Genomic DNA, 26,387 nt, shown 5'->3' on the forward strand with positions numbered 1-26,387 from the left:
TTGGTTGGTCACGTCATCTCTCCTAAGTGCTTCTTCATATAAAAAGGTACACTTTGAACTAAATTTGGACTTTATTCCTTTTATCTCTCCTTGCCTGGAATAAGAGTGTGATCAATCTATCATTGGTTTGGACTATGGTATGTTATTTACTTATTGGCTTATTTAGAGACATTATCCGTATGCTATGGGCCTGTGAAACTATTATAAATCCCATAGCAAACCTATGTTTTTTTTTTTTTAACTTTTTTTCTCCCCAAAGCCCCAGTAGATAGTTGTACGTCATAGTTGCACATCCTTCCAGTTGCTGTATGCGGGACACGGCCTCAGCATGGCCAGAGAAGCGGTGCGTCAGTGTGCGCCCGGGATCCGAACCTGGGCCACCAGCAGCGGAGCACGCACACTTAACCTCCAAGCCATTGGGCCGGCCCAAACCTATGTTAAATAAACTATTGGCAAAGACAATCTCAGTCTTTGAGCATTAATTTGCTACCCCCTGAAACTAAACAATCACTTTTCAAAAGGAAATTTAAAAAACAATGTTACTGCAATAAACAAAAAATTAAAAAAAAAAAAAAACAATGGAAGACATTTTATATCTAACAATAAAATTAACAAAAGATGTGTGAAACCTATATGAAAAAATGTAAAACTGTTCAAAGACAATAAAGACCTATATAAATGGAGAGCTATAAACTGTTCAAAAACAGAAACTGGAAGATGATAAGGATTTCAGTTCTTCAATAATTGATTCATTGATTCAATACGACACCAATTAAAATTCCAAAAGTGGTTTTTGAGAAACCTGACAAGCTAGTTCTAAGTTGTATATGGAAGAAAAAATACCCAAGAATTGCCAAGATACTCTTGAAAAAATAAAAGTAAGGTTTTCTACCATAATGTTGAAAAGATGCTTGAATTTTGGTTGTATTTATACCTTGGAATGCATACAACAGTAAAAATGAATTAAATAACTAATACAGGCAGGGAAGAATCTTGTGGAGAGGAGTACAAACTTGCAGGGAAGCCCAGTGTGTGCAGTCCATTCTTAGGGAGCATCCAAGCCTACTGTAAGATGACGGAACCCAAATAGGGCGAGGAGGGTGTCAGGGTGTCCATGAGAAGAACCAGCTTGGGTTGGTGTGTTAAAGCCCTAGGTGGGTGGAGAGATGTCGCCACAGGGAAGGGGCTGAGCCCAATGAGAAGTGTCAAAGATTAAATAAAGTCAGCGGGGTATTTATGTGAGTGATCAGCTGGCATGGGATGCCAGGGCCTAAGGGGGAAGTGAGCATAGATGGGTTTGGCCTATCAAAGCCTGAGCAACATAAGGAGGGCTTTTCTATATTCCCTAGCTCTGTTCAATGAGATGGCATGGAGCAGTGACACTCCAACACCTATAAGAATACCTAGAACCAGATCCTGGTTTAGAAGATAATTCTCCACTAAAAGGAACCAGGGCTCCCTGGAGAAGTGGCCCTACCTGGGCAGCGGTAGGGAACTAGTACAAGATGAGTTTGGAAGATCCTGGGCCAAAAAGCAAAGAAGGGATGAAAGAATGATGGTGAATGGTCACAAAGACAATGGAGCCAGCATGAATGGTCTCCCATTGGCCAAATCTGGGATAATTTGAGCATCAAAATAAATAATGATAGTATGGATTATAACCCAATGAATCAAATAAACCAAATATGAATCCATATTGATATAAATTATTAGTTACATAAGGAGTGTGATATATGCATAGTTTCAAAGATCTTCTCCACAAAATAGTCATTACAAAGAAAAACAGAGTAATTTTATAGTAGAGAAGCCTAATCCCTTGATCACCCCCTTAAGATCAAAACCAGTTCTGGGACTGGGACACCCAGCGGTGGTGGACAACCCACCAGTACTGGGACAAATTGAAATCGCTCACTACCTGGTAGAATGCAATGAGAATACAGTAATCATTTTGTGACATTCCTGTCAAAGATAAAACCTTGAACTTAATTTTGAGGAAACATCAGACAAACTGAAATTGAGGAATCTTTACAAAATAACTGGTGTGGAATTTTCAAAAATGTCATCTTGAAAGTCGAGACTGTGGAAATATTCCAAACTGAAAGAGACTGAAGAGACATGACAACTAGATGCAATGTATGATTCTGAACTGATCTCTTTTGCTATAAAGGGTGTTACCGGGACAATTTGTAAAGATTGAATGGAGATCGAGGATTAGAAGAGAGTAATGCATCAACATTAATTTCATGATTTTGATGGCGGCATTACAGTTAGGCAGGAGAATGTTGTTTGTAGGAAATACATACTGAGGTTCTTGGGGTGATGGGGTGGTAACATTCTCAAATGTTCAGAAAAAAGTTCTTTGTATTGTACTTACAATTTTTCTGTAAATTTGAAATGCCTTCGAAGTTAAAAAAAAAGAAAAGAGGGAAGATAATGATAAAAATAATACACGGGTTACTGAGTTTGTCTAGGGATGAAGGAGGGGGATGGGATAAGAAAACCTTAAGAAAGTCACAATGATAGATCTAACAGTCCTGCCTGTTCTTAAGTGGGGTACTGACTTCATGGATGTTCATTTTATCATGTGTCATAACTTACATATATATTACATTTAATATTTTGTATGTATAAAATATTATAGTGATTTAAAAATTTTACATTTTAAAGACCATAAGATTGAGAGCACAGCAGACCTAACTTTGAAGGCTGGCTGTGTCATTTACTACCCACATGAACTTGGGTAGGCTACTTAAGCTTTCTGATCGTAAGGTTTCTCATCTGGAGAACGAGAATAATGACAACTATTCACAGAACTGCTGTGAAGACTCAATAGATAGTAAACATTGTCAACGCCCTTTAGCCAAAGCCCACCAGGAATACACCTGTATTTAAATATGTACAATTTATTTCTCCTTGTAATGAGGGAGAATGTACATCACAGGGAACTATGGGGGAGTCTCAGTAAGAGGGTGTAAGAAAGAACTTACAGGATTTGGGCTTTGGTTGGGTGATTTGGCAGAGCACTTAAGGAAGTGGGGTTTGCTCTAGGTTGGATAGTGTCACAAAGCTGGGGTGATTCTACAAGCGGATATCTCAGTAAATCTTACGTGTAGGGAGGATAGACTAGTGCAAAGATAAAGCTCTAATTGGCAAAATAGCCGGCACTCACTGAGTGAGAGGAATGTGTGGTGCCTTGTGTTGCAATGACCTTGTTTGATATTCTCTGAGATTGTTCATGTCCCAGGGGAGAACACAGTGGTCTAGACTTGAGCATCAGACTAGCTTGTTATAACACGGAGGTCTAATTGTGAGCTTCAGTTCAGTTTTGGACAGCAGGGGCTGTTTTTGTTTGTTTTCAATCTAAGTATTTGGCACAGTACATCTAGTTCCCCTGATCAGGAGCATTGCTCCACCAGGCAGGTCAAGCAAACATCAGTAGCTGCACCCCCTTACAGAATCTGAGCAGGGCCTGTCCTCTTTGGCTATGCCGCTGATCACGCTCGAGTAATGCTAAAGATAGATTGGTCAGACATAATCAAACTCACCTACTTTAACATTTTCTCTCTCTGATAAATCCTTTTAATAACAAAGTATTTCATATCCTAAGAAAACACATCACATCCTCTAGCCATAAAAATCTACAAGATGTCAAAAATAGTATTTGGATAATGTTAACTTTAAGTAAATGTGGATGAAAATCTGGAATTGATCTAACATCAGCATACATTCCTGACAGGACTTTTATAAGAATTTGTTAATGTTTCTGTTTGGGTGAAGACAGTTTATTATATCAGATAAAGTATTTTAAACACATTTAAACTATTTGTTTTTACGGTTTTGAGGTAATAAGCCCCTGTGATGTGTACGTCCACATGCTTTAGTCTACGCTTGTAACCATGACGCTCTACTGCCTCTCCAAAGAGCTGAAGCTCCCAAGTTTTCTGACTGCAGACTCCATGATTTTTCCTCTACATCATGAGGATGTAGAAATAGGGCCGATAGATCATATCTAGCATTGCACATTCTTTTAGACTAAAAAAGAATTCCTTGGGCCGGCCCCATGGTTTAGCAGTTAAGTGCGCAGGCTCCACTACTGGTGGCCCGGGTTCGGATCCTGGGCATGCACCGACACAACGCTTCTCCAGCCATGCTGAGGCGGTGTCCCACATACAGCAACAAGAAGGATGTGCAACTACAACATACAACTATCTACTGGGGCTTTGGGGAAAAAAAAGGAGGAGGATTGACAATAGATGTTAGCTCAGAGCCGGTCTTCCTCAGCAAAAAGAGGAGGATTAGCACGGATGTTAGCTCAGGGCTGATCTTCCTCACAAAAAAATTAAAAAAAATCCTAAAACATAAAAAAAGAATTCCCTGTATCTATAGCTACAGCCCCTTTTGCATCATGATGCTTTTTTCTCCTCATTTTCTTCATTGTCTTTATTAGCCATTTCAAAGAATATGGATTTGGGTTTTAATGATTAACTTTTTTCCAGTCTCCATGCCTATTTTTTCCTTATTATTTCCTTGCTTCTACTTGTTTTATTTTTTTTTAATCAAGCTCTCTAAATTTAAAGATCTGCTTATTTACTTTCAATGTCTTGAACTTGAATTCATGCAGTTAAGTCTATTGTATGTTAATAACTGGGGATTCCCATTATTCACCTATCAACAGTGATGGACCCAGTTGTCTCCTGCATTCTCCTTGAGATACTGTTGATAGTTCTCTAGTGCATCACATTCTTGAATTTCCTAACTAGCCATTTTTCTCAATCTCATTTGCCACTTTCTCCTCCCCCAAACCTCTTAACCAAAAATCTAGCATATTTGGTCCCCGGAGCATGTCATTTAACGCCCCCTTCAGTATACAACAGAAGTATAATCATGTACTAATTGATAACAATCAGTAATAATCATGTAGTAACTGGTGATAATCATTATTTTTTTGATTCATTTATTAGTGTTTAAAATAACAAAAAGGAAAAGTAAGTTTCAGCTTAAAGTTTTTATTGAAAGTCAAAAAAATATTTCATGTTTGCACTGAATTTATACTTTCCAAACAAAACTTTACAACTTGCAGTTCATGTTTTAAAACTTAAAAATTTTAAGTTGTCACATAGAAAGACAGAATCAAAGTGCTTGCTACCCAGTTTGTGTCTACAGTCACTGTGCTCTCCCCACATTCAGAGTCAGGGGGTTCATTCCTGTCAGTAAGTGAACCTTAGACCAGTGCATTCACGAGATTTTCTTCAAATATGATGCTGTTGGCATGGCCACAGGAAGTTATACAAAAACTGAAGTGCTCACTTATCATTCAATATGGTTTACTTTAACATTTTCAACTTAAAATGACTGCTGTTTTTGCCTTCAATTCCTTTCCATGCACCCAGGAGTACAGCAATTGCTTATACCATAAGTCCTTGTGAAAGGGAAGAGAGGTAACTCCCAGGGTCAGGGGAGGGCAAAAGATAGGAGGCAGAATGAGTAACACCTGGAACACTCTCAAGCAGAAAGAGAAGTTCCATTTTTCACCTCTGCATGAATCTCCCTTAGAGGGCTTAAGAGTTCAATATAATGAAGATTACATCTGGCCAGACGACTTTCCTATATTGAGTTTCATACATGCTGCTACATACTTTCCACAAACTCAATGATTTTAATAAAAGACACTTCTGCTAAATACTTTATGTTCATCATTTTAAAGAATACAAAGCCATTTTTTAAAAGTACAAACTCATCCCAAATGAGAATTGTCAAAACACAGATAAAACTTGATACGGTATTTTCTTCCTTGTTTCTATTAAAGTGCAAATAGAAGTGGTTGACTTTATTCATTTAAGAAATATTTATTTTGGCCTGGCATGAAGCGTAAGTTTTAGTGTGTATGTATGGAGATGGGGAGAAGTGATGAAGGAAGATAGTAGAACAAACACATCGGTCAGGTGGTGATAAGCGCAATAAAGACTACAGAGGGTGAAAGGACAGAGTGGCAGGGATGGGTAGGGCTGCTCATTTACAGACAACGGTGTGCTAGGTTAGGTTGGCCTATGTTGTGGTAACAAATGAACTCCTGAAGCTCAGTGGCTTACATGACAAAAGTTTATTTCTTATTCACATTATATGTCCCACAGGTCAGCAGTGGCTCTGCTCCAGTCATTCAGGGACACAGACAGATGAAGCCTGCACCATCTGGGACAGGGGGCGCCTCCATAGTCCCTCCACAGCTGCTGCAGCAATGGACACCAACTGGAGGGTCACAAGTGGCCCTTGAGTGCCCATATCCAATTGGCCAGACCGGTCTCATGGTCCTACCTACTGCAGGAGGGCTGAGAAACTGAGGGGAACTCATGGGTGCTCCATGAGCAATAACCGACTCTACCACTGATGCTCAAGGGAGTCCCCTCTGACACAGTGAAATCTGAGCAGGAACTTTATAAAGTAAAGGAAGGAGCTATACAGATATTTGGAGAAAATTATTGTCATTTATGACTCTGACAAATATACCCTGCCTGCTATCTGTTTCTAGTGAACAGCCACACCAAATCTTTAAATTAGATATTCTGATAGGAATAACTAAATCTCTCAACAATCCTTCTCTTTCTCTCTCTCTTGTCACTGCTTGGTTCAAGTAGTAACATCAGACCTTGATTACTTTAACAGTCCTACATACCACATAACATCACTGCCCTTACTTTACATCCTTCAGTAACTTATCACCTTTAGGATAAAATCATAATTCAAGAGCTGATGAGCACATTCCTGAATGACAGTAACCCACATCCCCAGCCTCCTCATTCACTACTTTTCCATATATTTAGACTCTATTGCTCTCTTATTACCTATTTAAAATTTAGCGTTATAGATAACGCAGAGGGATCTAAAAATTACTTTAAGGACTCCTAAAATAAAGTCATAGAGTGAAAAGATCAAAAAGAGTTCATTTTAAAAATTAACTTTTATAAAATAGCTCTTTAAAATAAAGAATCTCATAAACATTTTACAAACATTGTTTTGTTTTGGGGGCAAAATTATGCTCAGAGACTGAGACTGTCTTTGTCAATAGTTTATTTAACACAGGTTCACTGTGGGATTTATAATAGTTTCAAAAGCCAATAGCATACAGGATAATGTCTCTTAATAAGCCAATAAAAAAATAACATACCGTACTCCAAACCAATGATAAATTAATCACACTATTTTTCCAGGCAAGGGGAGATGAAAGGAATAAATTCCAAATTTAGTTCAAAGTGTACCTTTTCATATAGGGAGGCACTCAGGAGATGGCTTGACCAACCAAGAGTGGATGTCCACCCGCCAGCACAAAATAGAAGTCCCTTGTTGCTACAGCATGTTGCTAAGGAACAAGGGCACCCATGTCGGTGGGCAGGCTGATCACCTTCATGGGGCCACTGTGCAGTTTGTCACTACTACCAATAAGGGAGTCACCCTCACCACAGTGGGCGCTAATGCCCAAGGTCTCCAGAGAGTTTATTTAGGTCAGCAAAATGTTGCCTTGCCCACACCGAAACTGGTCCAATAATCCTTACAAACTCTGGGTATTTACAGTCTAAATGCCCCCTTGCCATCGCTGCTTCTCCACATGCTCTTACTGATCAGCTCCAGCAGGGCCCCTCAGCAGCTGGGCTACTGAGTTCTTATCATGGACAACAGATAAGATGATGACATCCTGACACAACTTACTTCATTCTTACATCAAAACAACTATTTTTGTCTTTGTTACAAACAGGTGGATTAAAATAACTTCACATAAGTCATAACAAGTGGATTTGAAATCATATTAAACCAGTACACAACAATCCACCCTGTGATTTCAAATCACTCACACACTAATTAATCCTAGGGGCCTAACGCCCTGTAGAAATTTAAATTCACAAAAATCTCAATCCATCTTGTGATTCTAAATCACTTACAATCTTAATCACAAACAATCATATTTTGTGGGTATTTTTTCCTTTGACACACATTCTGTTACATCATAGTTTCATGACCACTTTAAGGAACCATATTCCTAATATTATCAATATAAGCATAGTAAAGAACTCTTTAACATAATGCCATATTCAATCACCAAAAGATTAAAAATTAAGTTTCTTCAACCACTCAGTTAAGCTTCCTTGACAATTGCATTTCCATGTAAGAACCACTTTTATAAAGCTGCAGGGGGTACAAGCTTGCATAGCATCATTGGGTACATGCTCAATTGCCATTACATCAGAATTTAGGGCTGTCATAACTTTGGGAAAAGTATATTTTTGTTGTTTTCAATTCCTGCAAAGCTATTTTGACTGTATTAGTCTCATCTTCTAGATGTTCTTTAAGTTTTCTACTGTATGATTTACATTTATTAAATTATTTTTTACAATGTCATAAACCAATGTTACTGCAATAAACAAAAAATTAAAAAAAATTATTTTTAGGAGGTTCAATGTGAAATATTTCTCCAGTTATTTTAATGGTTCCTTTATCTTCTATTGCCCTCGAATAACATTTTTCCTTCTATTGTTACATTCATTACCTGTACTTTTACACATCCCAGAGTGTTGTGTTCCTTATTTTCCCCTTGACTCCAACAGATTAGGGTAAGGTTTGGCTTAGAGTATATTATCATGGTCCAGTTTCCCATATCATATAACTGGTTGAAGGAGGCATTGAGGCCACAGTCATGGGTACTTGCACTATAGGTATATTCAAAGTTTTAGCAGTAATAAGGGTATTTTGATTCCATTCCACTAACATATCCTTAGGAATATGTTTTCCTTCTATCATAAGGGGGCTTTCTGTGGCCTGTAGTTTTCGGTCTCCCTTCTGATATTGGGAATCAGCAATGTGGGGTAACTCTTTGAGTGCCAATATTCTAATTTCACAGTTGCCCAAGGAATCACAACCATTAGGATGTGTAGTATCTTCTCTACTTCTGGTTGGATTATCTGTTATCTCAGGCGACCAGTACTGCCCTGAGATTATAGGTGTTCTAAGAGTTTTCCACATATTGACCAATCTTAACTGCAACAACTGACAATCTATGCTAGAAAAACATCTTTTATGTCGTTTTTTTAGTATTTTGTTATTGCTAGCATTTTCCTCAATTGTTTTATGTAGACTTTCCATTGCTGTATTTACTTCTGTGTGAAATTCATGTTTTGTAATATATTGCTAATTGTATCCGTCTGTGTACCCAACAATGATAAAGCTGCCATTGTACGTGTGTTAAATTACGATTGTTTGTTTCAAAGTTTTTAAAATCTAATGTGATTCGATCAATTTGGAATTGAGAAAAAGCAGCTGCCATTGCTCCTCCAATTAAATCTCCTAAGAGTCCAAAAAGGAACTAAGGAACTGTAAGGGTTTTCTTCCTTTCAACACATCTGTTTTGGGCATAGGTTGTAAATTGGGCATAAATGAAGATAGATAAAACTGCACAATATGAGGATCTATATCTGGCTTGAAAGTCTGGTATATTAAATTGCAAGGTAAGGGCTACGATTATGAGTTCCAACATGACTGTGAGAGGTTTTATTAACATATGTTCCCATATTCTTGAGGTAGAAATCTGTGGTGTGAGGTAGAAGCCAGATGTATACCTCCAAGGATAATGATATGTATTATATGCTAGGTTTTCTATGTATCTTTATATACCTTACAAGGTGTCCCTGTTCTTTTAAAGTTGGACATAGTGTCCATGGATCTATTGTTAACTTTCTAATAGGTGAATATGGATTAAACAGTGTAAGTTGGGGGTGTAGCAAATGACCAATTTTTGGCCTATTCATATTTAAAGATATAATTGAACAATTGTCTTCATGTGTATGTGCTGTGACAATGTCTATTCTAAAGTATCATCATAACCCATGGCTGGAACTACATATTCAGTATTCCATGTGGTAAACTCATCTCTGTAAGTTTTTAATGGTTTTTCTAGGTTGTTTCAAATTTTCTAATTTAATATTTTACTTCCCCTTCGTGGTTTCCACCAGTCATCTATTGATTCTTCATGGGGTCTGTTCTATAAATAGAGCACAATTTTATGCTAATTGGCAATTTTTGATATATTATTAGTATAATAAAGCTTTTTTACAGTGATACGACCATGCTCCTGCTCCCCACCTAGTGGTATTTATATCTACATTATTATTTGTTCATCCCAGTGTAAATATTGGTTCCAAGATTCTTGCCTCATCACTAGAAGAACAATCTGCCTGTGGCTCATACTCACAATATTTGTATGTCATGTCACATGTTCTATTCAAGAATATATTGTTTGTAAAATTTAAAGGTGAATATGTGACCTTAGGCATGGGCCACCATAATGTTTGGTTCATAGCTGCATTGTTTGGTGCATCCCTACACGAAGATTCAGTAATGTTTTGTAAAGGTAAAAGTCAAGTCATAGTCTACGCATGGCACCAAAATATTTATATGTGTTTTGTTATAACATCAAATTAATAATTCATATCCCTCTAGTATGAGTATGTCTGGTCCTGCAAAAGCATTTAGTATAGCATCAGACCACACAGAGGAACTGTACATAGCAACTTGCTCTATTTTCCCCAGCCAGGCCTCATTGTTGTGTTAATATTGTCTGTGCACGTGTTACTGGTCTTCTACCTGGGTTACCAGACTGTTTTGCATTAATCACGTTTCCTGGTCTATAGTCAGCTCTATAGTATTTGTTAAACGAAAGGATCTTTCTGTTATACACTGTAACATAACACTGTTTGAGTAACCTATTGGGTACTTATATATATGAGATAAGCCATGTTTATGTTTCATAATTTAGATTTGTTGGTACCAATGGAAAAATTCTGTGTTGCCACTTGAGTTCAGAATATAAGAGAATCACTACATGTTTTAAAAAACACGTAAGGGTTAAAGAATTCTACTAAGGATGTGGCAATAGATGTCTCATCTATGGTTAGATTGCCATAATGGAACAGGTTAGGCCATTCTGTGACAAAAGTCTAACTTCTTTGCCGTCAGTGGTATTACATTCCCATGGGACTCCTAAATATAGATGTTGTTTGTATGGAAATGGAGATAATTTGTAGTTTATTTCAGGTATCTTTTTGGTGGAATCAATAAGTGTCTTATTAAATATATTGATTGGTATGGTGGGTGTTTGAGTGGTGTGGGTAGTATTTTTCCTATCCTTTTCACAATAAAAAAGAACAATCATCCTCCTCATCATCATGGTTCTCTACCTTATCCCACGCAGATATCCAAGGCCATATAGCTAAGTGATATAAGCATTTGAGTGATGTCTCTAAATATCAGTCACGTGTCCTGTGAGTGTCTGGTTGTGGTTCTATACGTGTCATTAGCATTGTCATTTTTTACCCTGCCAACTGATAAAATGTATTCAAAGAGTATCCTACAAGGGTGTAGCATTGCTACATTTCTACAGACAAATCTTTTGGGTCTGCGTGTAGAGAGCATGTATAATCTCTCCATTGTATTTCTTTAGTATATCTGGTCATATTCCACCAACATGGTATATGAATATTTCTTCTTACTGCATGTTTAATTCTTCCATAGCATGGGATATTAAATTGGTGGTTATACATTTCTCTGCATAATGGTTTAAATCTCCTTTCTAATATATCCTTATTAGTATGCATGTATGTAGACAATTTTGTAGTTTCTTGTAGCCATGCTTGGTCTATGGCTAAAGCCAAATATTTGCCTTTATATTGCAGAACATTGTGATCTACTGTATAAAGATCAGTGCTAGTGTTGATATGCATAGGAAATGTAGTTGTGCTGGAACTGGGTGCACGTAAGCTTCTTCCTATTAAACATAATAAGCAATTTAAGCAACAGACAATGCCTGGAGATACCAAATGGGTGAATAACTAGTCTCCAAATTCTGAATGAACAAGAGCAGCAAGATGGCCTAGTATATGAGTGGCCATAAGACTTGAAATGGATTTTGGCTGTGGGTACCCAAGTACCCATTCTGTATATTCTGCAGCTGCTCTAGTACAATAGTACGCTAAAACGCTTAATAGATCAGGATTTGGGCTGTTTTCAGTGAGCCCTTAAAATGTATCTAGTGTTGATCCTAATTCACAAAGATAAGGTAAGGGAAGACTATGAAAGCCAATACCTGGTTGTACTGGTCTATACACAGAGGTATAACATACCCAGAGTCAGTTAGCAGTTCAGCCCAATCTTCACCTTCCAAGCCCGCGTCTAATAGGGGGTGGTCTTCAGGATCCCTGTTGATTCTTGTGGAGATTCAAGTGGAGGTTTCTACTGCTTCCTCAGCTTCCCTCAGTATTTGGTTTCTCCATCGATTGAAGGTTCCCCAGACTGTAGATGGTGCTGATGGTGAAGGGTGGGGTGGAGAGGTTGGGCTTAGTGATGCAGGTGAGTCCTCAGTTGCAATAAGGTGACCAGGATGGTGTTTCATGGAGAAAGTAGAGGACGTCACAGACAGTAGAGTTGTATCTGGACTAGAAGGTGGCATTCCATTTTGGAATGGTGGCACAACTGCTGTTTCTGGAGCTGTTGGAGGAATATCCATAGCTGCAATGAGTATGGTATCCAATAGTGAGCAATAAGCAAAGCAGTGTGGCCATGACACACTGGCCCACTTGGCAATACTTATAGGGTTCAAGATGCATAGCGGATTGACTCATGACTGCGAAATAAAGAGAGTGTCCCATAAATTTCTAATTCTTCCTTGTTGTTCTTGCCACTCAGGAAAACCTATAGCTGTTATGGCCATTACTGCCAATATCGCCTTGAGCATAATTGCCCTGCATCATGCTAGGCTAAATATTAGGCATATGATACAAAAATGTGTCCACTGTTAGGTGCACTGCCGTCATATAAAGAGTAAATATCCATGTTTTTAGTGCCAGCACCCAGTGTTCATACAATTGAAGATGATGCTATTCATGCCTGAAAATTTTATAGAGGCATCATATTATTTTCTTTAATTTGATGTAATATGCCTTTTCCTTCAGACATCTAGTGGATTTTATTAGTGGCAAATGCTAGTTTCCCCAGTACTGTATATATCATTACTTTTTAAAATTAATACTTTTCCATTTAATTTAGATCCTAGGGTGTTGATAGTGCTAATTCTTATCTCTGTGGGTGCCTGAAATATTAGTTCAATAGTTTTTCCATCCCTTCTATATCTATGGTTCAGAGATCTTGCTGTCTCTCAGATTGTTTTAGTCCAAGCTTTCATATCTAGACTGTTAGTAAGCAACCTAAGCTTTTGCTTGAGCAAGCGATTATACCTTTCAATTCTTCCAGAGGTGGTTGGGTTGTAGGATAAGTTTAAGTTCCACATTAGGCCCTGTTCTTTGGCCCAATCTTGACTTAGCTTTCCTATAAAATGGGTGCCCTGGTCTGATCCTATGAAGGTTGGGATACCATAGCAAGCAACCCCGATTTCCAGTGCTCTGATGGTGAATTTTTGATCACTTTTCCTGAAGGATAGGGTAATCCTATTCCTGACCATGTGTTCAAAATAGTGCATGCATAGTTTATTCTCTCATAGAGGCAAGGGTGTGAATTTGTATTATTTGTAGGGTCTGTCAGCTTTTTCACCTTATCTGGAATATTCATTAATGACCCTCCAGCTTTAAACTTTTGGCAATTCTCACATCTCTTAACTTGAAATTGGAGGTATTTGGTAGGTATATATCTTTTCTCTAACCATGTTCTAGTGCCGTGTATGCCAGCATGACCTGTTTGGTGATGTGCCTATGCAATGATCTTATCAATTGGCATATCCCTGTGTTCAGGTTTTATGTTCCATTGTCCTTCTTATTTAATGATTATGCTTTGAATTGGTTTCCTCCTCAACCATGAATCATTGTGTTTCCTAAGGTAAATCTTAGGAATCCTCACTAGTTTTCCTAGTGAGTTTGTCTACCTGGTTATTAAATTTAGGTACTTCAGAGTTGTCCTTCTGATGTGCAGAGACAATTGTGACAAATATGGAGACATCAGCCAGTGCTATTTTCTGTTATGTCTTTATCTGTTATGTTATTTCCTATTTTCCAGTCATTTTCCTGCCATGTTCCTGCCATGGACAAGAGCTAGTCCATTACCTATTGCCCATGAGTTTGAGAAAAGATATGCCTCATTCTGATTTTTCTTAACAGATTGTTCAATTGCCAGTTTTAGGGTTATTAGATCATCATATCGTGCTGACTCTCCTGAGCCTGGTGCTGTCAGGGTTAGCCCTCAAGGCTGCAGCCTGCCAACAGAGGACTGTGTCATGGAGGCTGATCTATCTGTAAACCATGCACTGTTCAGTGCTGTGGACCAGGGTGCTCCCCGTTGCCCGAGTGCTCAAGCTTGCATAGGCTCACCCCTCAGAAATTCTGGCAAGCCCAGTATTGGCACTGCGGAGATTTTCTCAGTTAACACTGAGGGTTAACCGCCCATTTGTATATCCTGCTCGGAAATATACCATTTCCATGTTAGGATTTCATGGTCAGGGGTAGCTCCCCTCTGTCAGGATTCTGTTTTACCCACTCCAGAATAAGCTGCTGAAGTTTAATTGGTTTATTTTCTATTGATGGCTGTGTATTTTGTAGGGCCTCCTAGAGTGTACAAGTGAGCCTCTCAATTGGTTGGTATCTATTCTCGAACCATGGAAACTTCTTAGGGCAAAACCCAAGTGGGTAAAATTTGGGATCCCGGTGTTTTAGTCCTTTGAGTATAGGCACTCTAGCTTGTATTTCAAGTCTTCATTAGCTGGTGCCAATGTGGTAAAAGTTCTGACAGCATTTTTCAAATAAGTAAAGGCTGCCTCTTGAGTTTCTGTCCATCTGAATTCCCTACTCTTCCATTTCATAGATGGGTTTTAATATTATCCCTATGTGTGGTATGTACTGTTTCTAATATCCAACCAGTCCTATCACTTTCTGAGATTCTTCTTTTGTAGTAAGAGTTGGTATGCAATCTATATTGTTTATGACTAGGTCTGGTATTTTCCTACCTTCAGAGGGCCAAATTATGCCTAGAAATTTTATAGTAGTCCTTGGACTTAGTACTAAGGTACTAAGTTGGTTGTCCATCCTGAGTGTATGGAATTCAATTAACTCTATCTTGACCCTAGTCTGTTCTTCCAAGTTATCGGCATAAATAAGGATGTCACCAATGTAAGAAATAACGGTTTGCGTGTGTTATGTTTTCCTGAAAGGCTTGGATGTCTTGTGTTAGTAGGTTGTGTGCTGTCACCGGGCTGTTAAGATATCCTTGTGCTAACCCAGTAAACTGATATTGCCTACCTTCCCATGTGACTGCAGTCATGGGTTGGCTCTTCTCATCAAATGGAATAGGAACGAACAGGTCAGATTAATCCATTACTGTATAAGTTCTAGATCCAGTGGTGATATTGTTTATGATAGTGCCTGTACCTGGGAGTGCTCCCTCAATTTTTGGAGTGTTTGTTTAAATCCTATAATCTACTGTAAATCTATATGATCCACCTGGCTTTTTAACAGGCCAGATTGGCTTATTTGGTGAAACAGTAGGCAAAACAATTTGTTCCTTTAGGAGTTTCTGAATTTTTCCCTTAATTTGAATATGTCCTCCCTTAAGATTGCATTGGTGTATATTTGTTATTTTAGATGGGACAGGCAGCTTAACTACAGTTTATTTTGCCATAGCCAAATTGGTTTTAGGAATTGTTACATCCTTACTTGTTATATGGTGTCCTATTACAACCATTCCAAGAATGTTTTCTAAATTGGGATCTGGAAGGCACTTAGCTTTAATGGGCGCTCTATCATCAATTGTTAGGAATCTATATACCCATGGGTTAATTTTCCTCCTAATCCTTCAATTAGTCCCTTTTTATTGTTAAAGTTTTCTAAATTAGTAGAATAACCTTATATCATTGTTACTTGGCACTCTGTGACTAACAACATAGTAGTATATGTAATAATTTTTTGTGTGTGTGAGGAAGATTAGCCCTGAGCTAATATCCACTACCAATCCTCTTTTTGCTGAGGAAGACTGTCTCTGGGCTAACATCCGTGCCCATCTTCCTCTGCTTTATATGGGACGTCACCACAGCATGGTTTGACAAGCGGTGCGTTGGTGCACGCCCAGGGTTCCAAGCCTGCGAACACTGGGCTGCCAAAGCAGAGTGCGCGCACTTAACCGCTATGCCACCTGGCGGGTCCCATATATGTAATATTTTTATTTACAAAAGGGGTTTCTATTTATACAGCCACTGTAACACATGGGCAATTGTCTGCCATTTGGGCCATGAGATGGAGAAACGCTAAGTCCCCATAAGGGATTTGTCAGGCTTTCTCTCCTTTGCCTATCAGTGGCTTGTCTATTAATGGGATTAGGTTTAATAAAGGGCTATTATTTACAGTAAATGGGTCCGTGGATCTATCTTTCGTAGGTGTATTTCCTCTAAAAGGTTGGTTATTTCCATTTCTCTGCTACTCTAAGTAGTTTCTGGGGTTTCTATTTGGGTTTCAGTTTTTATAATTTGGCTTAAAGGGTGGTGGTCTAAATGGTTTAGGTGGCTAAAGAGTCCTTGTAGATTTAGGTGTATACAGTCTATTTTGATTGGGTCTGTTTACATTAGGCGTATGCCTGTTTTGTCTACATACATTAGTGTTAAAGCTAGTGCTTTGATCTTGACTTCGCTCCTCACCTATTCTTACCAAGTCCATCAGCTCTCCTGTGTTCCTGGTGCCTGCGGACACTGTAAATAATGATATTCTGTCCTGTGGGGGTGCAGCTTTTAGGATGACCTTTTAAATCTGTTCAGTTGTTTCTGCTTGTAGTAGTGAGAGTGTCTGTCTCTGTCATAAATCACAGCCAACACTCCTAATCTCATTATTATATTAGTAGCTTCTCTTGCTGTTTTCCATGGAGATGTTTTAAGGGATAATATATTAGGTATAGGCCATCTTAACGCCCAGGTTGCTGCTATCCAGCCAAAGATTTTCGTAAACTAGGATCATTTTCTCCAAATGCTCTAAAGTTGTTGATTAAATTTAGTATCAGTGGTAATAGGTCAGAGTTACACAAGCTCTGCTCCTGTGAGGTCCAGATTGCGTCCCCCTATTGACCATAAATCTAATAGCCACGGGTTTTGTGTCCAGATCAGCTTGTTGGAATTCCATTCTAATTTTTGTCATTTCTTGTCTAATATAAGTTCTCTCTTTAGTAACTCGGATTGGTTCCATATTATCATTTGTTGTGGTTTTGCCTATTTTCATGGGCCTAGCTTCTAGTAGGTTAAACTTATTGGGGTCAAAAGCGTTATAAAAATCGTCCTTGGGCTGTGGATTTGTGCCCTTAGGAGCAAAAGGGTCTGGGTTTCTTCCTACTCTGGAGATCACTTTTTGTGCTAGCACTTTTCCTTTCTGCCTATCATCATCTATGTCACTAATGTTCCTAATAAGAGTGCTAGAATTTCTTCCTCATTGCTCTTTTTAATATAGGATATAACTCACTGGGGTGGCTGATCAGGCCAACATCTGGAGTTTCCTTAACTGCAAGTTTCGCCTGGACTAAGTCTTCAATAGGTCTCCAGGGGTCCTCAGAAGTTAATATAAAATCCATTCTACCCCTAAACCACCTCTTGAGTAATTTTGGTAGGGTTAACGAGCAAGGCACATTTGCTATGTCCTCTTGCCTTTCACAACAGTGTTCAAAGTATATTTTATTATAGATGCTTAACAGAGCATTCCAAATGGTTCATAAAATGGTAAAGTAGTAGTAATTACGTAGTAATTATTATGGCCAATGTTAGCATCTGAACTATAACATCTCCATCAATTTGTCCATTCACAGCCTGTTTAAAATTTCAGCAGGACGCTGTTGATAGCAAGTAGTATATTAAGTTTAAAATTTGTCAATCTAGTAAGGGGCTTTACCAAATTTTGGTCAATTATAAATTTAACATAATTTATCAATCTATATTTCAAATTTGCAATGGAGTATGACATATCCCATAGCACCAACCAATTATTATTATTACTACTTTTGGGTCAGTTTGCTGACTATGCCAATTGTTTCATTTTGGGGGCAAAATTATGCTCAGAGACTGAGACTGTCTTTGCCAAGTTTATTTAACACAGGTTCACTGTGGGACTTATAATAGTTTTCACAAGCCAATAGCACACAGGATAATGTCTCTTAATAAGCCAATAAAGAAATAACACAACAAAACATACCACACTCCACACCAATGACAGATTAATCACACTACTGTTCCACAGCATATTGCTAGGTAATGATGGCACTGTGTTGGCGGGCAGGCTGATCTCCTTCATGGGGCCACTGTGCAGTTTGTCACCACTACTCATAAGGGAGTCACTTCATGGTAGGAGCTAATGCCCCAAGGTCTTCCAAGAGTTTATTTAGGTCAGCAAAGTGTTGCCTTGCCCACACCGAAACTCTGGAGTAATCCTAACTCTTGGTATTTCTAGTCTAAATGTCCCCTTGCCACAGTTAGGGCAATGTCCATAGCCAAGAACATGCAGAGACATGTTCTTACTGATCAGCCCCCAGCAGGGCCCCTCAGCAGCTGGGCTAGAGTTCTTATCATGGACAACAAATGAGATGATGGCATCCTGATACAACTGACTTCATTCTTACATTAAAACAATTTTTTTGTCTTTGTTACAAACAAGTGAATTAAAACAACTTCACTTAAGTCAAACAAGTGGATTTGAAATTGTATTAAATCAATAAACAACAATTAATATATTATTTTTTACACCTATTGGTAAGGTAAACACTATGTGTAACTGTCTTCATTCCAAGAAGAAATGAAATAAGGCTATTTTGAATACCAGCAGATTTAGAAAACATTCATAAACCCTCGTTTTTAAGTAGCATAAACTCTCAGGTAACCTCTTCTCTCAGGCAGCACAGCAGAGCAGAGTGGAACTAAAACCTAAATTTGTGTTCTACCTTCTTCCATAACCAGCACTGTGTGCTGAGACAAGTTACTTCATTTTGCCATGCATTAATTAGTTTCTTTGCCTGTGATACAGGCATCAGAACCATCCCAGCTATTTTAAAGGCTATTTTAAGTAATCAATGTGAGAAAATCCATTTGTTATCAAGCATATGTGTATATTTCACAGGTTACTTCATACCTGCCCTGAAATAGTATACATAAAAAGTTTGAAATTTGACAATGTTAGTCTCATCAACCAAAATCAATGCTAGAAATGAATATTAAAAAATATAAAAATAAAATTTCAAAATATACTTTACATCTCCAGGCTTATAAAACATGAACTCTATAAGCACTTTAAAATATTATCAGAAATATAGCTTTGATAATAATCGTTTGAAGAAGTTATATTAATTTATAATCAGGTATGTCGTATGTATGCATTAAATGCAATAATCCAAAATCAATATATTATGAAAGGGATACCTCATAAGAATTCTAAATTAGTTTTACATTATCCAAATAATTTTGGCAGCATAAGTTCACAAGAGTTAAATTTAACCCTATTATCTACAGGCATACCTCAGTGATATTGCAGGTTCAGTTCCAAACCACTGGAATAAAGCAAATATAGCAATAAAGCGAGTCACACAAATTTTTTGGTTTCCCAGTGCATATAAAAGTTATGCTTACACTATACCGTAGTCTATTAAATGTGCATTAGCATTATGTCTAAAAAAACAATGTACATATCTTAATTAAATAATACTTTATTGCTAAAAAAATGCTAACCATCATCTGAGCCTTCAGTGAGTCGTAATCTTTTTGCTGGTGGAGGGTCTTGTCTCGATGTTGATGGCTGCTGACTGATCAGGGTGGTGGTTGTTGAAAGTTGGGGTGGCTGTTGCAATTTCTTAAAATAAGATAACAATGAAGTTTGCCGCCGCGTCGACTGACGCTTCCTCTCACAAACGATTTCCCTGTAGCATGCAATGCTATTTGATAGCATCTTACCCACAGTAGAGCTTCTTTCAAAATTGGAATCAATCCTCTCAAACCCTGCTGCTGCTTTATCAACTAAGTTTATGTAATATTCTAAATCCTTTGTTGTCATTTCAACAATCTTCACAGTGTCTTCACCGGGAGTAGATTCCATCTCAAGAAGCCACTTTTTTTGCTCATCCATAAGAAGCAAGTCCTTATCTGTTAAAGTTTTATCATGAGATTGCAGCAATTCAGTCACACCTGTAGGGTAACTTGCTGCAGCTTCTGCATCAGCACTTGCTGCTTCACCCCGCACTTTTACGTTACGGAGACGGCTTCTTTCCTTAAACCTCATAAACCAACCTCTGCTAGCCTCAAACTTTTGTTCTGCCACTTCCTCACCTCTCTCAGCCTTCATCGAATTGAAGAGAGTTAGGGCCTTGCTCTGGATTAGGCTTTGGCTTAAGGGAATGTTGTGGTTGGTTTGATCTTCTATCCAGACCACTAAAACTTTCTCCATATCAGCAATAAGGCTGTTTCGCTTTCTTATCATTCGTGTGTTCACTGGAGTAGCACTTTTAATTTCCTTCAAGAACTTTTCCTTTGCATTCACAACTTGGCTAACTGTTTGGCGCAAGAGGCCTAGCCTTCTGCCTATCTCAGCTTTCGACATGCCTTCCTCACTAAGCTTGATCATTTCCAGCTTTTGGTTTAAAGTGAGAGATGTGCGACTCTTCCTTTCACTTGAACACTTACGGGCCATTGCAGTGTTACTAATTGGCCTAATTTCAATATTGTTGTATCTCAAGAAACAGGGAGGCCCAAGGAGAGGGAGAGAGATGACGGAACGGCCAGTCAGTGCAGCAGTCAGAACATACACATTTACCAACTAAGTTCGCAGTCCTATATGGGCGTGGCTCGTGGTGCCCAAAAACAACTACAATAATAACATCAAAGATCACTGATTACAAGCACCATAACAAATATAATAAAAACGAAAAAGTTTGTAATATTGAGAGAATTACCAAAATGTGAGAGACACGAAGTGAGCAAATGCTGTTGGAAAAATGGCGCCGACAGATTGCTGAACACAGGGTTGCCACAAACCTTCGATGTGTAAAAAATGCAATATCTGCAAAGGGCAATCAAGGGAACTGCAATAAAACGAGGTGTGTGTATGTATCGTACGTATCAGGAAGCCTCTGCATATACAGATACAGGTTTCTGTGAATTGGTCAAGCACTCTGCAAAGTTCTCCAGGACGTAAAGGCAGCCCTGGGAGGTGCTGATGGAGTAGTGAGGGCTGCCTCTCAGCTCAGGGGGCCTACAAGCAACAGGGCGGTTTGGGGAGGGTCACAGGCACAGGAAGGGAGGAGATGGCAGATGGGGAACATGTAATATCAAATCAGGAGGGTTTCTTTTTCATTGTTAGGTGTTTACCTACCCCCCTTCATACAAATACACCCTCCAGGAAATGTTAAAATATAAAGTCTTAGCTTCAGAAGACTGATCTTTCAGAGTTTTCAGCCAAAAAAGTCTTCTTCTCTACCTTTAATTTCTGGTTTTATGACCTGATGCCCTGAAGATACTGTTTTTGTCTGCTTTAAGTAGTCAGTTTTCAATGCTTCTAGTTTTTCAGCTCCGACTAGCCAGGATTTAAATCCTTGGCTATTTATCATCTCTAGAAAAGAAAAAAAGAAACATTACTATTTTAGGATGCAGGGATTTTTACAACAAATCTCTTATCAAACCCTCCTTAATTCACTAAACTTCCTTGCTCTTGAGTTCTTTCCATGTTTTCTTTGGAAAACAGATCTGTTTCCTAACTGTTCTCTCCATTCACCTTCCCCACTTACCCTTAGGCCTGCAGTGAAGGAGAGGGTTCTAAAATGTAAATCTGATCATGTTCCTCCAGCACTTAAAGCCTTTCAAAAGCTTCCACCTTACTGCCCCCAGGTGAAACTAAATTCTTTAAGCGGAGTCTAAGGGCTTTCAGGACGCGGGGCCTGTTAACCTGTCAGCTGGCTCATCTTTGTCTCTCATTCCCTTCTCTCACCTCTCAAGGCACACTTCGGGACTTACTCATTCTCAAAGTACCAAGCTGTTTTTTACACCTCTAAGCCTTTTTTCACTCTTGCCCCTCAGCTTGGAACATCTCCTAGCCTCAGCCGTTTCACCTGGCTTTAGCTCTAGGCTTGGATACATCTCAAAGAAAAGCCATTAGCTGTTACATTTACACACACACTTTCACATAAAAAAAGAGATCATCATCTGTAAATGGGAATAATAACTAGTCACTAATGGTGTAAAGATTAAATGAGTTAAATTATGCTTAGTACATAATATGTGCTATGTAAATGTTGCTATTATTAATAGACACTTTGAGGACTCACTGTGTGCCTGGCCTCTTTCTAGGTGGCTTTACATGTCTTAACTCATTGAACTCAAAAGACAGGGTGAAGTGCCCCTCCTGTGTGCTTCGGCAGCCCCTTACAAAACAGTTACTATCCTAAGTGCTTTTGTGACTTTTCCAACAGGTAGTAAGTTCCTGGAGGGTCGGGCATGAATCATGTTTATCCTTGTACCCTCCAACATCCTAACAGTGCCTGGCATTTGTACACAATGAATAAATGGATTTGATTTTAACCTGGCACCTCCTAACAAAATACTTTGAAAGTTTTTTGTATTATTCACCTTCTCCTCAACCCCTCCAAGGCTCCATCACTGCTCCACTGAAACTTCCCTTCCCAAGGTCACCAGTGCCTCCCAGTTGCCAAATCCAATGTCTTGGCGGGATTCAACCCAGCTGACCACTCTCCTCCTTTCTGAGACACTCTTCTCCTTTCTGAGACACTCTTCTCCTTTCTGAGACACTCTTCTCGTAGCTTCCATGCTGTAGGAGTATTAGTGTGATGAGGTTTGAAGTACTATGGTTGATAATTTAGGGCTCACATGTCCTCTTGTGGTATAAAAGCCTCTGCTAGCTATTGTAGCCGGAACTGTCTGAAACAGTATAACGTGGAAGTCTAAAGACGAACAGTTCAATTTAGCACATGAAACTGTTACAGGTCCTATGTACTCCTGAGTAGTAACCTTTGCAGAGGCTTGACTGGCCCACAGTGTAGGGGGGCCCACCAGAACACCACAGTAGTACACATACATCTACTTTCAAGCCTGAATTTACTACCATTCTCTCTCTCCTTCAGGGCATTTTCCCACTAACTTCTTGGGCAATAAACTTGTAAAATTTATTCAAAGTTTAATCACATTCAAAGTTAAGTGATTAGCAAGAAAGAATATGAGGCAAATTCCCTGACACCAATGGTCCTCAACCCAAAATCCTTATCAAATTAACCCAGGGAGCTTGAGTCTCTCAGTAAAGTTACTGAATCAGACTCTCTAGGAAGGTAAGACTTAGACATGTACAGTCTGTCAAGACTCCCATGGAGATTCTGATGAGGTGCCCTAGTTAAGAACCACCCTCAAAGGAGGGTGTCTGTATGAACACCTATCAAGATTTTATACTGAACTATATGAGGGTGTTCCAAAGACTGAAAAAACAACTCCTCTCTAGCAAGGGACGTACAGGCATACCTCGGAGATACTGCAAGTTTGGCTCCAGACCACCGCAACAAAGCAAATGTCGCAATAAAGCAAGTCACACAAATTTTTTGGTTTCCCAGTGCATATAAAAATTATGTTTACACTATACTATAGTCTATTACTGTGCAATAGCATTATGTCTAAAACAACAATATACACATCTTAATCCAAAATACTTTATCGCTAAAAACGGCTAACCATTATCTGAGTCTTCAGCTAGTCATAATCTTTTTCCTGGTGGAAAGTCTTGTAAAAAATGTAATATCTGCAAAGAGCAATAAAGCAAAGTGCCATAAAACAAGGTATGCCTGTAAACACAAAGCCACATATGGCCATTCTTTTAAGAAAGGTTTAAAAATTGCCATAGTTATAGCATGTCTGTGCAATGATGAGTAGACCTTGATTGCTCTAAGCTATACAGCATTGAAAATTAAAAAAAAAAAAAGATTATTACATAACAGATTTGCACAATATCAAGTCCCTCAAGTCTTTAAGAGTGCAACAACATCCACACAAAAATACAAATAAAAAATTGTTTTAATAAAAATACTAGATTTATCTATCTTTTCTCTGAGATGCTTTTGGTCCTTGAAAGACTACACAGTACTCCCATATGTTAATAGGAAAACGTCCCTTCAATTACAAAAGAAGACAGATAAGATATACTATAGCACAAAAATTCTAGAGTAAGATGAATCTGTACCTATTCTACCAGAGATAAACTAAATTAGCCTTAGATTAGAGTTAATGGATGCACTTAAAAGAGAGAGAATATTCACCACTAAACTAGGGGTCACAGAGAAATTAATCCCTAATTCAGAAACACAGCGGTTCAAAGTCAGAATCTAGAATCAGACTACATGGATTTGAATCCTGGAATGAGCCATTTATGAGAGGTGTAACTTTGAGCAAGCCACTAAAGTGACCTGGTTTGGGATTCCTCCTCTTTCAAGGACAGATAATAATAATATCTATCCGAAAATTGCAATTAGTGATATAAAAGATAGCAGCACTCACAAAAAGGGATTTTTTGTTGTTGCTCTTTTTGAGAACAACAAAAAAAAAACAATTCAATTACAATTGCAGGTTTCTTGATGGACCTTTCATTCTAATACTGAGCAAACTAATCGTAGTACACAAATGAACTTGCTTATACTCTAAAAAAGAGTATATTATCATTGAAAAACACTTCCAATACACTCAAACATGCTTTTCCACAGGAGATTATCAAGAGCAAAAGAGAACTCATTCATAAAATTTTCATACTATTACACAGTGTTTAAATCTAGGGGAAGTGTCAGGAAAGATTTGTAAAGAAAGATTTAAACTGAAACTCAAACCACAATTTAGGCTTTTGGACCGCGACTAAGAGTTAAAATTAAGTTTATTCTTCTCTGGACCATTACACTTGACTAAAGGCAAATTAAGCTTTAAAGAAAGTAATTGGTAAAATAACCACGTTAGACAACACGTTAAAAAGTAAATTCACTTACTATATCTAATTCAACTTTATGCCTAGGCATCAGAACAGCACCTGGCAAACAGCACGTACTTATGTCTCAAACGAATGATCTCTTGTCATAGCTAACAATTCATATCGCTTCCAAGAGCCACGCACGGCTCTAGGTGCGCCAGAGCACGAACCCCTTAGTCCCACAACCACCTTTATGAAACAGGTACTCCGCGTTTCTCAGAGGCGGTTCCCCGGCACCCGCAGGGCCAAGGTCAGGCGGAGGAGCCGTGGGGCAGGACGCCGCCCCCTCCCGTCCGGCCCGGGTCCACGCTCCGAACAGTCGCGCGTTCCCAGCGCCCCTGCCCGACACCCCCCGTGTCCCCGCGCCCCCGATGTGCCCTGTATCCCGTCTAGAAAAGCGTTCGCAACAAAGACGCCCCCGGAGGAGGGGCCCACAGCGACCTGCGGGACCAGCTCCGCCCGCGCAAACGCCAGCGGACGGCGGGACCCGCTCCCGGGAGGCGGCGGGAGGCCCAGGCCGAGTCCCCGGCGCAGCCCGCCCTCCGCCCGCGGCCCCGCGGCGCCGGGCTCCTGACCGACCCGCGCGCCCAGCCCGGGCCCGAGAGGGAGGGACTCAGGGGCGCGGAGGCCGGTGCCCTCGCCGACCCTGGGCCGCCTCCTCCTCGGCCCGTGCTGGGCGGGCGGCTCACACCGGGGAACAGCGGCCACCAGGTCCTCACCTGCCGGCGCCGGGCCGAGGCCGCTCTGGGAGCGCGCCAAGCCCGCCAATCTCGCGCCCGCGCACGGCGGAGCGCGCATGCTCGGTGCCGTGGCCAATAGGAAGCTCGGCCCGTGACCCCGGGCGGAGCTGGGGCCAATCACAGCGCGCCCGGCGTGTGGGCGGTGCCTGGGTGGCCGCCCCCTCAGTGCAATTCCTGGGACGGCGTCCGTCAGACTTCCGGACCTGAGGACCGGCGGCGTCTCCTGAGGCCGGCGCGTCCTGTGCGCCGGGGCGAGCGCGGGTGCCCTGGGGCGCCGGCCCGGTGGTCTCTGAGGCTCCTTCCTTCCTGGGAGAGACGCGGCCGCTCCCTCCAACCCCTCTTTCAACTCCTGCGTTGTCCTCCTCATCCGCCAGCGGGGTGTTTAGACCTGGCCGGGCCGCCGCCCCTTCCCCGCTGGTTGCCCCTCTGTTTTTGCTGCTGCCTTCTTTCTCACTCCCTATTTCCTGAGGCAGACCCTCTTTCTTCCTCGGGCATGACCTCTAATTTCTTGGGTACCTTAGAGGCCATCCCTGTCTTGACCTATCCGAGAATGTCCCCGAAGAATTATTAAATATCTGCGGCCACCTTTTTTTCGTCTATTTTAGAAGTTTGATCTTAACCAATACCATTAATTTAACAAATAGAAAATGTACAGGCT

The 26,387-nt window shown here is 39.8% G+C and overlaps 1 protein-coding gene across 3 annotated transcripts; it reads right to left on the bottom strand.

Moving 5' to 3' along the window:
• Window positions 1-12,002: 12,002 nt before the first annotated feature.
• LOC131419302 (tigger transposable element-derived protein 1-like) lies at window positions 12,003-25,783 on the bottom strand. 3 transcript variants are annotated; one of them, XM_058564364.1, is made up of 3 exons: window positions 25,709-25,783; window positions 19,721-21,593; window positions 12,003-12,519 (listed from the first exon to the last, which is right to left on the bottom strand). In XM_058564364.1, exons 2-3 carry the CDS (start codon window positions 20,673-20,675, stop codon window positions 12,257-12,259), a joined length of 1,218 nt encoding a protein of 405 aa, XP_058420347.1. In that variant the 5' UTR covers window positions 20,676-21,593; window positions 25,709-25,783; the 3' UTR covers window positions 12,003-12,256. The 3 variants fall into 3 exon arrangements, with proteins under 3 accessions (XP_058420347.1, XP_058420348.1, XP_058420346.1); XM_058564365.1 differs by lacking the exon at window positions 25,709-25,783 and adding an exon at window positions 22,607-23,963; XM_058564363.1 differs by lacking the exon at window positions 25,709-25,783 and having other exon boundaries at window positions 19,721-22,598.
• Between the last annotated feature and the right edge of the window lie 604 nt (window positions 25,784-26,387).

Source organism: Diceros bicornis, chromosome 20 (genome assembly GCF_020826845.1).
Source record: "Diceros bicornis minor isolate mBicDic1 chromosome 20, mDicBic1.mat.cur, whole genome shotgun sequence".
Lineage (NCBI taxonomy): Eukaryota > Metazoa > Chordata > Mammalia > Perissodactyla > Rhinocerotidae > Diceros > Diceros bicornis.